At 35.3% G+C, this 12,354-nt stretch overlaps 1 protein-coding gene across 2 annotated transcripts in view; it reads left to right on the top strand.

The window, feature by feature from the left end:
• LOC124354141 (probable helicase with zinc finger domain) overlaps positions 1–12,354 on the top strand; it is a 57,188-nt gene that overhangs the window by 38,442 nt on the left and 6,392 nt on the right. For both annotated transcript variants that reach the window (XM_046804388.1, XM_046804387.1), the window contains exons 16-19: positions 1,090–1,273; positions 3,118–3,316; positions 4,361–5,087; positions 5,194–5,333. In XM_046804388.1, the coding sequence (XP_046660344.1) occupies positions 1,090–1,273; positions 3,118–3,316; positions 4,361–5,087; positions 5,194–5,333 (1,250 nt within the window). The remainder of the gene's footprint in view (positions 1–1,089; positions 1,274–3,117; positions 3,317–4,360; positions 5,088–5,193; positions 5,334–12,354) is intronic.

Here is a 12,354-nt window from a genome sequence, read left to right as displayed (position 1 = left end):
GACAAACAAGTTGTTATAAAAATATAATATTACTGTAAAACTTGCTCCAAAAAATCATGGTCTTCATCCTGCAGAATGTTTTGAAAGATATATTCTGTTAAAATATAGAACTGAATCATTGCAAGTATAATATTTTATAGGTTGATAATTAAATTTAAATATTCATATAAAACAATCATGGCTATTCTTCTTATTAGTACTCTTGCTTCTTTAAACATCAAAGTTTAATATTAGTGTGAAAAAATATAAAATTTGTTTTGTATATAAAATAAATAAGAATCTAGATACGTATAAGAATCTACATGAATAATTTCAGTTACTTTTAATAACTTACTGATTCTAAGCACTTTTTATCGTAAATACATAATTTTGTAATGACGCTGTTGCTCCACATCAAAGGCATGCTGATATAGCATTGTATTATTTTGCATTTTCAAGTTTTATTTCTGCGTCAAGGAGTTATGAATTATGCCACTCATTAGATTGACGTTTAGTTTCTGTAGTGTAGTTTACAATGTACTTTTTATCACTGATTACTATCTGATTGAAGAACTCTATCATCGTCTTTGTCATAATGCTCCTTAAATGAGTCAAATACTTTGTTTTTGTAGTGTCAGTGTATTTGTGACCCATCTCACATACAAAGTTTTTAGTGAAGTTTGTCAATAACAATTTCACAAACTCCTGATCATTTAAACTTGTGAAAATGTCTGATAAAGCTCATCAATATTTAAATACCTCTTTTATTGAATATCCTCATTAATATCTTTTGTTATGTCTTCATTCATAGCAGTAGGCCAATCAGATTGTTTTTTATCAGGGGTGATCTTCCTTAATTAAAAATCCATTCTTTTACACACTTTTCCATCATTCATCACACCTTCATCATAAAAACTTAAACAAACTGCCAGTATCAGAAGGTTACTAAAAGGGTTAAGAGTGTGAAGCGTTATTTACACACATAGGCAAGAACTTTTCAAATCGGCCCAATTTGCTGTATGATCTATACTGAATTTTGTGTAACCTTTTTTTAAGTAATAAGTTATTTCTTCAATCTTACACTCTATGCTGCAATGTTTTTGTCTTCAGGTGTACGAAGTGGTGGAGCGAGTTTGTGAGCTCAAAAAACGTTGGCCGAGTGCCTGGGGAAAGTTGGATGAACACTCCATTGGGATCATGACGCCATACGCAGACCAAGTGTTTCGCATCCGTTCAGAGCTCCGGAAACGCAGAATGGGCGGTATCTCTGTGGAGAGAGTCCTTAACGTCCAAGGTAATGTCTGTAAGAGATCCTGCTGCATAAAGGATTTGGTTGTTGAGTCATATTATTCAAAACTGTTACAATCCTTCAATAGATTTGTTATTTTTAACTGAATAGCTGATATGTGTTAATTCATGGCTGAGTATTTAATATAGGCTATACTGGAACTCTGATTTAGAAATTAAGATCAGAAAGGGAGGGGGCAACTGGGTTACTTTGTTATATTATGGCCCCATTAATGGAAGTTTCCAGAAATTGATTTTTTGTGAGTTTCTTTTTATATTGCAATGGAAATGAGAAGTACTATATTAGAAAAAAGAAGAGTAAGGTCTTTGGTGAATCCATTAAATCACTTTGTTATTATGATTGCTATTTAATATTAATATTTATATTTAAATGTAAGATTCTGAAATGGTTATTACACTTATATGATGGTCCCCTAAAGTGGGACTTTCTGTGTTGAAAGCTGTTCCAAAAAAGTTGAAGTTCACTCAAACTCATTATTTTAGGTAATTTTGGTCAAATCTATTATTATTCACTGAAATACTAATCATTGTCCTCCAGTTGTTAATTTTAATATCCCAGTCTATCACTTTTACAGCTACTAATCAGTATATTGAAATTACATTACAATATCAAACATTTTTGTAAAGATAAGCTATTCCACAAATGTAAAACGCCAATGAATACGTCCTGGTAAACAAGTCTGGTCGCTTTGTCTACTCACATCACTGTTGTAACTGAAGATGATTGTCAGTATTCAGCGAAGTAAAACGACAAGAAAAAATAGAACAGAACAATATGATTCTTGTATTGTGTATAACCTTTTCTTATGATTTTACAGTTCTTCTAAGACCTATAGCCATGCACTGAAGCCTTGAAGGCCTTTAGTGCAACTTAACGTCAATTTTGTAATAAGGCCCAAACAAATAAAAGCTGAATGAAGATAAATATGTTAAATTTCTAAATTATGTGAATGAGTTATAGCTTCAAAGAGTGACAAGTTTTTATTCGTTCGTGACTTAAGGAAATGATTAAATGACAAGTTTTAAGTATTGTTTCCTAGAAAAATTAATGTTGTTGTAAATAAACACTCATGTATCTACTGTAAAAAATTCACATTTACATCTTCAGCAGTTTTTATTTTGACCTAATTACAAAATGTTTGAATTTTATATTTTAAATGCCTGTGATTTGACATGGAGTGATCAAAAATTGTCTTTTACTTTTTCTGTATTCAGAAAGTTATCTTATAGAGCTATGAATTTAAAATATAAAAACTGAAGTGATGAATAAAATGTTTTACTCCATGGATAGCTAGGAGTAGTGGTGTAGTTAGACACTGATTTGTTACATTTACAAATACTATCCATTTTACAGTGAAAGTTTCAGCTGGATTCCACCTTCAGCATAGTGCAACGTCTGAAATCTGATGCTGTCCCACACTTTACCTGCAATCTGGAGTCCATGTCTGTCTTAAGAGATCCAAAAATATCAGCAACAAAGAAGCTCAAAACAAATTCTGTGCATCGTTTCGACATCAGAGATACCTAGACTACAAAATGAAATGTAATTTAGAAGAGGTGTTCTCGGTGTCTCATCAGGTGCACAATCTGGTACAGTGTCAGATTTCAAATGTTGTGCTAAGCAGAACTGAACTCAACACTTGCATTGAATCAACCTTTCTCACCATTATAGCTACAAAATAAAGAGACGTGTTTCAGCCTCTTTACGTATACATAGATAGAGTGAGTTGGGTTGATATGCATATAAAAAGAAAAATTGTGGTTATGATCATAAAATTTTATAGTTTTTTGTAGTTTTGTTTAATATTTGAATTTTGGTTTTGCCACTAGGTAAACAGTTCCGAGCGATATTCCTATCGACAGTGCGAACGCGACGGACATGTGATAGCAACAAGACGCGTGTAGGTGATGAGATGGACTATGGCTTTCTATCCAACAGTAAACTGCTGAACACAGCCATCACACGGGCCCAGAGTCTAGTAGCAGTGGTAGGAGACCCCGTGGCACTATGCTCCATCGGTCGGTGCAGGTGAGGGAAAACCCAATATTTGCTGAACCATTATGTATGTAGGTGCTTCATTGGATATACCTTTCCATCAGGTATATTGATTTTGCACTTCCAGCCAGACAGCAATTACTAATTTTTAAGTACCAACTTATATGTACGAAAGAATGCTAGTTAGCTGCCTTTTGTACATCTGAGGCTCCACTTTTAACATGTAGCTAAAGTTAAAACTGCATTTAAAATAGAAACTCGTCTCAAATCCATAAATGTTTACCTCAGAAACTTCTATTTAATGTCTCAATTCTAATGAATTTAAAGCTATGATTATTTATCTATATATATAAAAATGAAACTGTTCGTGTGTAACAGCATCACTCACAAACGGCTGGACGGATTCGCCTAATTTTTTTTTTTAATTTGTTCGTCTTGATCTGTAGAAGGTTATAGGATACTTTTTATCGCTTTCCCGATTCAGGATTCCGCCCCACTGGTTACAGAAATACCCGTAAGAAATGCATTGCAGCAAACATATGTTATTAAGTGAAAGAGTCTTTTCAAATTTTTAATCAGCTGTTCTTTGTAAACATATATAATGCGACAAAAAATATATTTATATATAAATTTCTTTACACTTATAGCTTTAAAGCATAGAGTAAGCTTAAGAGAAACGACAAATTTTGTTTAAACTGTTTCTGCAATCATAATATATAAAAATGAATGTTTGTGTGTTTGTCCTTTATAGACTCAGAAACTATTGGACCGATCACTATGAAAATTTGTATTTTTCTATGTAGAAGGTTTATACGCAATGCCCATTGATGTAACTAACCACCAGGCTGTACTGCAAGATATAAAAGTTATCAAAGCGCCTGCACATTATAAACTGCAATTACAACACAGTAGTTACGTATATTAAAATATCCAAACACTATTTGAAGGCAAAGAAATATACGGGCAAAGCTTAAGAGACGCGTGCGAAGCCGCGGGAAACAGCTAGTCAATACTATAATTAATATTCAGTATAGATTTTCCCCTAAGAAACTGTATATTGGTCGTATCTTCTTGCAGGAAAGTATGGGAAAGATTCATTGAAATATGCAACAGCAACAACAGCCTTTTCGGCATCAAATGGACTTACTTGAGAAGTCTCCTGGATGGTGTGGAGCTGAAGAAAACCTACACACTTAACCCCCTGGCTCCAGAGTTTATCCCTCGTCAGTTCCAAGCAGAGACGTATATCAGGCTCCCATCTATTGTTGGGACCTACAATGGCATAGCTCCAGGCATGCGGTTTGTTGGTCCTTACCTTCCTACGACCCAGATATACCCTGTGCCAACTGCGTACTTTCCTGGATACCAACCCCCACCATCCTCTTTCTACCCCATCAGACCCCCCCAACCCTCCGTATGGGGCATAAACTACCCACAAATGGTTTCTCCCACCGGCACCAATGGTGTGTTCCCTGGTAATAATTGGATGAAGAAGAAGCAAGAGTTGTCCCCACCACTGAGAAGAGAGGAGGTGAGGCCACCACCCGGCCTAGTGCCCCCTCAGCAGAGAGCTCCCTTTACACAGATGCCAAGACCATCCCCCACCAGCCCCAGTCAGGTTATGGATAACTACTCCTATCTGAGGCCGGCAGGACAGCCTCCCTTCGTCTCTCCTCCTCTGCAAGGACAATTGCAGCCCAAGCCGCTCATGATTGAACAACAGAGGAGATTCGTGCAGCCACAGAACAGTTTCGAAAAGGAACAGATTCAGTTCTTGCACAATGTCCACTTTCCCGAGAGACAGGTACAGTTATCTTTCATCTCGTTTCATAAATAAAACTTAAATTTTAATGGTTTTTTAAATTAATGAAACTTGCTCTTTATAAGTTTTCAACATAAATATGTTACAGGCAATGACGATGAACGGACTAGCATTGAGTGGTCTGCTCCCCGCTGATGTGCCTCTGGCAGAGCTAGCAGAATCTCAGCAGAAACAGCTGGAATGGTACTCCCATCTTCTTGACACTGTGGGGTTGGAGGCTGCCATGAAGTGAGTACATTACGAAAGTCAACATACCAAATGTATGTGTAATCTGTTATAAATTGTGTTACTGCAGAGAAGAAATAGTTTGTCTGCTGAATGGAATCTTCTTATAATTCACAATTTCTCTACCGTGTATGATTTTTCTTGATTTTGATAAAAAATTATCACTTAAAAATTATATGGTATTGTGTTTATAAAGGAAATGAATAATTCTTGCATTTTTGTAAAGAACTTTTTTATTGACAAACTTTCAAACTCCTTTACCATTCTTAGCATTTTCACTGATTTTACTCCAATTCTGTACAAGTAGTGTTGTGGTTAAATATGTGTAAGAACAGACCTAGTAACACCTTTTGTGATTTCATTGGTTTATTAGAAGGGCAAATAAAATTTGAATATTTTGATAATTTTGTTTTTTGGTAGATAATATGTAAATTCTGTAAAAGGCCTTTAAATAATGTTTTAGTCATGATGAACCCACATATAAACAATTAAATAAAAATTAAAACAAAGTAGAGTTGGTCTGCTACTTTCTGAGCTGTTTCCAGAAGGTAATGAGGTATCCAACAAGATTCAGTAACATGCTACACATTAAAAAATGTAAGCTATTTTTCAACAATAATGAAATCAATTTTACTGAATGGAATTAATGTTTAGGGCAAGAAAGTCACATGATTTTAAACCCAATTATTGGTAGTTTTTTTATAAGAAATGGTTGTGAAAGAAGATTGTATTACAAAAACATCAATGATTGGTGCAATAGCCATAGCAAAGAAATTATGCTAACTAGTCAAAAATCCGAACTAATTGGCACTGGGAGGTACGGATTTCCAATTTGTTCAGATTTTTGTACATAACCTAGAAATTCCTAGTTACACTAAAAATGGTAGTATAATTAACACAACTATACTACTGAACAAGTGAAGCAACTGAACTGACTGGTGACTGACAGGACAACACAGATGGGATTAATAATAAACTCACCTGCTGGGGAGAGGGGTAGTGGATGGTTCAACGACATCAAACACTCCTAAGGTCATTGTTCTCTTAAGGTCCTGTGCGATGTAATGTTTACATGTTTAAAGGAGGCATTTAGATTTTTGATGTTTGGATTAATAACCCTCTACTGTTTTGATTATTGGTTAAGTTTCATAAATAGAAAAAATGTCACTTGCTTTCAAAATGTATATAAAATTTATTTGCATTATGTTGCTTCCTCAACTAAAAACTTATCCTAGACATACACGCATTTAAGATCACATTAAAAAATCATCTTAGGAAAATTAGCAAATTCTAGAATCCCCTCAGTGAGGTCTAATACAGAATATTAAGATGTCAACAGTTTAATTCGTGCAGTTTAATTATTCAGCACAGTAAAATAAAATAAGCCTAGACAATCACTGAATTTTGCTCTAACTCTAAAAAAACTCTTCAAGTGGATAAAAAGTATGTTCCGTAAGGTATTTTATAAGATTTTGTTTGAAAAGATGTGTATCTTCTATGTTTCTAATTTCAGGAGATATGAAATACTAACATTTTGAGCCCTTGTAAGTTTTTATATTTTTATATAATTCCGAGTTATGGTTCTCAAGGAATTATATAATAATTCCTATTCCTAAGGTATTGATATAATACCTATTTCTGGTATTATATCAAATCAAATCAAAATCTTTACTGTCTTTAGGCATATAACAATCGACATGGTCATTGTTTTATGTTAAAAATCATAACTTGTCATAGTTAATGTTTATACTACTTAGGTAGGACTAACTAGTGTAAATTGATAATATAAAACATCATTTTTGCTATACCTAATTCATGAATTAAAATAACATTAACACTTTGAGTGCTGGCCCTAAATGACATGTAACTCTGTAGAATGCTGGGCGTTTTTTGGTGGTTTTCAAAAATTTATTAAAAAAAAAGTATTTAAGGTATGAGAAAAATGCTTACATCCCTTATTTCAGCTTACTTTCGTCTTTCTTTTAACGTGAGATTGTTAGTGGTTTTTTTAAAAAACTACACATAAAAATGTTTTTTAAAAACATATATTTTTGGAAAAAAAATTATTTTTTGAGACAGTTTTTTTATCTAACTTACTAAACTAAGCATATATACCATTATTTACAATGACCCATTTACAAATATAAACTGTCCTTTGAATAATACAAATCATGTTTTTATGTTTTGTAGTTTTTTGACAAAAAACTATGCCGTCATATTGATGCGTCGGCATCACTTTCGCTGTTAGCACTGTTTTCAGCATCTGTAACATAATAATATACTATGTAAAATATGAATATATTTTCATTTTATTCATAAGAATAAAATATTAGTTGAATAAAGTTAATTTATTATAATACAAATTATAGTTTGATTCACGAAAACAATAACATAACCAAACTTTTGGACTGATGTTTATATGATAAATAGAGTTACTTATTCTTACCTGAAGTATGTGTCTAATCTTCTTCCATTAAATCAGGATCAATGTCAGAATCGTCAAAAATACTATCTACACCAATAAAACTATCTTCATCTAATACATCACTGATCGCAACGTCGTTCAAGCTGTGAGAAGCCATGATTGCGACATCGACTGCCGGCTGCAACGAACGTCACGTCAGCGACACGTAAACAACGCGACCGAAGTTGCTTTGTCATTAAGCTCATACAATACATCTGACGCTTTCTAGCGGTGAATTGTGTTACTAAAAACCCATATAACATTGTAGAGTAGGCAAAACCCGTTTAAATACGGACTATGTAATATAATACCAATTGCAATGACAACCACGTAAAACTACGGGATTAGCATTCTTCGGAAGTTTCGCCGTTCCGTAAAATTACGGGATTAGCACTCTAAGTGTTAATAAATATCAAATAAAGTCAATAAATAAAATAAATAAATCTTACATATGTAACAAACTTACAAAACATTTATTTCTGAATTTGGCATGTTTAAAAATTCATCAATACTACAGAAGGGATGAGCAGCCAGCCATCTATGTAACTTACATTTAACACGTTCGCTGCTAAAAATTAAGTAATGTATGTTGCTAGAGGCTAATTTTTTTTTATTAGTATTCACTTACCAATTTAGTTGTTGTGACACGGGTTGGTACAGAAAGGTCATCAAACACCAAAAGAGCCGAATTTCGCCATTTTGAAAACGTGCAGTAGATCTACCGCACACGCTCCTGGGGCCAGTCTCTCTTCGAAGCGCGCACCGTTTTCCTTATTGTTTTTGAAAAACAGACCACTAACGATTGTTTTATAATAATACTGGGAACAAATCACTTAGTATAACTAAAAAATATATTGATAAAAAACACTAAAAAACTACTATATACAACCCAACCATCCTCCCCAAAGGTAACGCTTCATTAGTCATGGAATTGGTCAAAACAATGTGGGACACACAACCCAGGCTGTCCATCACATTCTAAAACACTGCCACATCACGTATTTCTTTTCTGCCAATTGCATAGCAAACTCTGCACCTCTTTTGTTTACTTCTCTTTCCACAAGCCACTTTTTCTGTAATCCGTGAGGGTACGTGGGGGACGCGGCGGCGCTTCAGAGGTCGAGGAGGCTCGGGAACGTCCGGCGAGTAGCTTGTCAATAACCTCCAGACGGAAGTCGTACAATGGCATTTTGTTTTTCTCCACTTGATGTGCGAACTTCGTTATAGAGATAGTGTGCATTTCACTAACATCATCTGAATTACGTGGACAAAAATCTTTTTATACCACCGCAGTGTTTTTCCTTTCGCAAGGATAATATGATATCATTTGGTCACTGCGGTCCACGCCTTTCATAAAAATGGTTGTATTGAACAATTGGTAGTGGTTTTAGTCTCTCCAAAACCACCTCGATTAATTGAATTCACCATGTCATTTTCAAATTCAGTGGATATGTAAGAGACAACAGCGTTTTGTCTTTCCATTTGGCGACAACAACACTTTCGGCGTAGCGGGCGATGGTTTCACATCACCCTTTTTCAGGGTTGCCGATTTGACTTCAGGAGATACGTATTTTCTGTCCAGCCGAAGAGTTCCAGTGCAATATGTATTCCTACGGAGCAGGCTTGAGGCAAGAGTAAAACTATTATAATAATTATCCATAAATAAACTGTGGCCACAATTGAGTTTCCATTGCATCAGCTTCAATACAACATTGGCTGCATGCCCCTTACCACCGTATTCATCTAAAACTCCGCAACTACATAAAAAAAAAACGAAGTATTAGGCCATGGGGGTCACACAAACTGTACAGTTTGATGCCGTACTTATGGCGCTTCCCTTTTATATATTGCCTAAAGTACAACCGTCCCCTCCATAAAACCATTCCCTCGTCAATGTACAACTTTTTTTGAGGATAATAAATTGAGTCCATTTTATTGTTGAAGTAGTCAATTAGAAACTGTACTTTAGAAGCTCTGTTGTTTGGGTTAGGGTACCTTTCAAAATTAATGCATCGCAAAATAAGCATGAATTTGTCCCTGGCCATGAATTTGGGGAAGCACGTTGAAAACAGCTTACAAGTTTTCCAATAGTCTTGTATTACGGGGTAATTGTAATATTCCCATGTGCAGCAATAGGCCAATAAAACATTTGAGATCCTCCACGGTAATGTCTTTCCATTTATGGATTCGTGAGCCTGGGGGTTGTAGTAGGTCCACAGAATAACTCCAACGCGTATCTATTCGTATAGCCACAATGCCCTCCAAAAAAAAATCACATCCACCAGCAACAAAGAAAAAATTGATTTGGGTTAATCTCATTAGGCAAAGGGACTAAAAACTTTTCCTCTTTTGTAAACGGTACATCTTTTCATACCTATAGTTTGAGGACTCCATTGTGTGGAGGTCTTACGTCATAGTCTGGGTCTTCGACCAGTCTCGTATTGTTCATCATCGTCGAGGTCCAGAGCATAACCAGGGACACCAGGGTCGTCTTCATAATCAGAATCACTATTAGCCACAAACTGACGTCTATTCTGGATTCCACTAGTTCCAGGAGGCAAATCCATGTCTATTGTATTATAAGAATAACACTAAACACACAACAAAAACGGTAAAATTTGAAGTAGTCCTAAAAACTAACCACAAAACGCTAACTGAGAACGGCGACCACAAAAACGCGGGAAAAGTATATCCCCACGAGCGGCAAAACGGACAACCATACACGACGAGTGCTGAGAGCACACTGACTGGGTTTCTAAACAATGGCGCTGTGCAGTAGATCTACGTCATGCGCGCCTGGCGCGAGGCAGCCGTGCAGTAGATCTACCGCAAAACCCGCATTGAACGTGTTAAAGAGACTAAAAGATAAATCTTTGGTTGAGAGTGGTAACTTATTATATAGTCTAATGCACATTATAGTATGGCTAGATCTAATTTTTTCCAATCTTGTGAAGGGTACATCAAAACAATTACTATACCTTGTAGATTTTTCATGGATTTAATTCCTTACATTATATGATAAAATATCTTTATGAATATATAACAATAAATCAAATATATAGAGATTAAAAACAGTTAAAATACCTAAATTAATAAAAAGTGGTTTACAATTAGCCAGGTAGTGAGACTTGGTAATTATTTGAACAGCCTTCTTCCGTATCAAAAGGATATCTTTAAGGCTGCTGGAATTGCCCCAGAAAATCAGACCATAGCTAATTGACTGAAATAGACCATAGTAAACAGTAACAATATAATGTTTAGGAACACAACTCACGAGACGTCTTAACACGTTCGCTACCACCATGTGAAGAAAAGTCCTATACCCATAGACCAGCCGGCTCAAATATGAGCCGCCCGGTTTCTACCCGTGCACCGGCGTCCCAAATATGCGCCGCTTGGGGCACATCAAATAGACTGACGTCCCATATTTGCGCCGCTGTTTGCATGCCACTATTATTGCCTTGAAAATTCACTGGTCTATTTTAGAGGCTTGATACTTTTGTATTGGTCTATGGGGATGTCTGGCTCACATGTGGGACGCTTGGTCTCTGGATATCTTAAAAATTACGTCCCGCACAGTTGATAAACTTGTTCATTGCAGCCTACGCTGTTCTTGTTGTAAACCTCACACCACGGGCTTCTTTCTTCTGAACTAGGGTTGAGGTTAAGTTTTGTTAAATTTTTTTCCACCTGCTAGACGTCTCCCTGTCGAACGGTGTCTACATTTTCTCAAGGCTTGCCACCAAAACAACCTACCTGAAGTTCAGGGACATTGTAATAAAAAATTACATTCAGATAGAGCCCATGCCAAGGAATCCTCGCTCCAGCCACTCTTCACAGTCTGCCCATACTCCCGTGAATGTTTACAGAAAGAGAAACCAGAAGAGGAAGCAAACATTTTATACCTGCTCCGTCTGCAGAGACTCAAATAACAAACCGTTTGGCCTATGCATGCCAACTTGTTATAACCAGTGGCACAATAATTAGAATATGAATGTGTGAGCACTTAAATATAATGTAAAGTGGTACATTCTGAATATTTGTGCAAATTTAATAACTTATATAAATGTTCACTTATTTTGTAAGATAGTTATAAGATATGGGTTAACAGTCGTGTATTATGTCTTGTAGAGTAAAAAGAATCCTATTTGTGTTTTGGTACCACGAAATAAAATAAACTTTATTTCTACTTTATTTTCTTATATTCTACTTTTTTAATTTCTAAAATTAAAATTCTTGTAGGCATATAGCTGAATAAGATATGTATAATAATACATTAAATTAACCTATATTTATATGACTCTGTTGTTTGAGCTTTTGTACCATGAAATAAAATACTCTCATAATAAGATATGCATGTTTGATTGAAACTTACCCTAAAACCTACAGTAACTGAGCAAATAAATAGTGGCTCATATATGGGACGCTTGGTCTATGTTAAGATTTTGATGCTATAGACCGAGCGTCCCACATATGCGCCGCCGTAAAAATTACGCAAATCAGCAAAATATCAAATAAGAACAGTACAGACGTATATTTTAGGTTATTTTGTTGAATTAT

This window comes from Homalodisca vitripennis, chromosome 2 (genome assembly GCF_021130785.1).
Source record: "Homalodisca vitripennis isolate AUS2020 chromosome 2, UT_GWSS_2.1, whole genome shotgun sequence".
Taxonomy (NCBI): domain Eukaryota; kingdom Metazoa; phylum Arthropoda; class Insecta; order Hemiptera; family Cicadellidae; genus Homalodisca; species Homalodisca vitripennis.
This window is presented reverse-complemented; position numbering and strand designations above follow the sequence as displayed.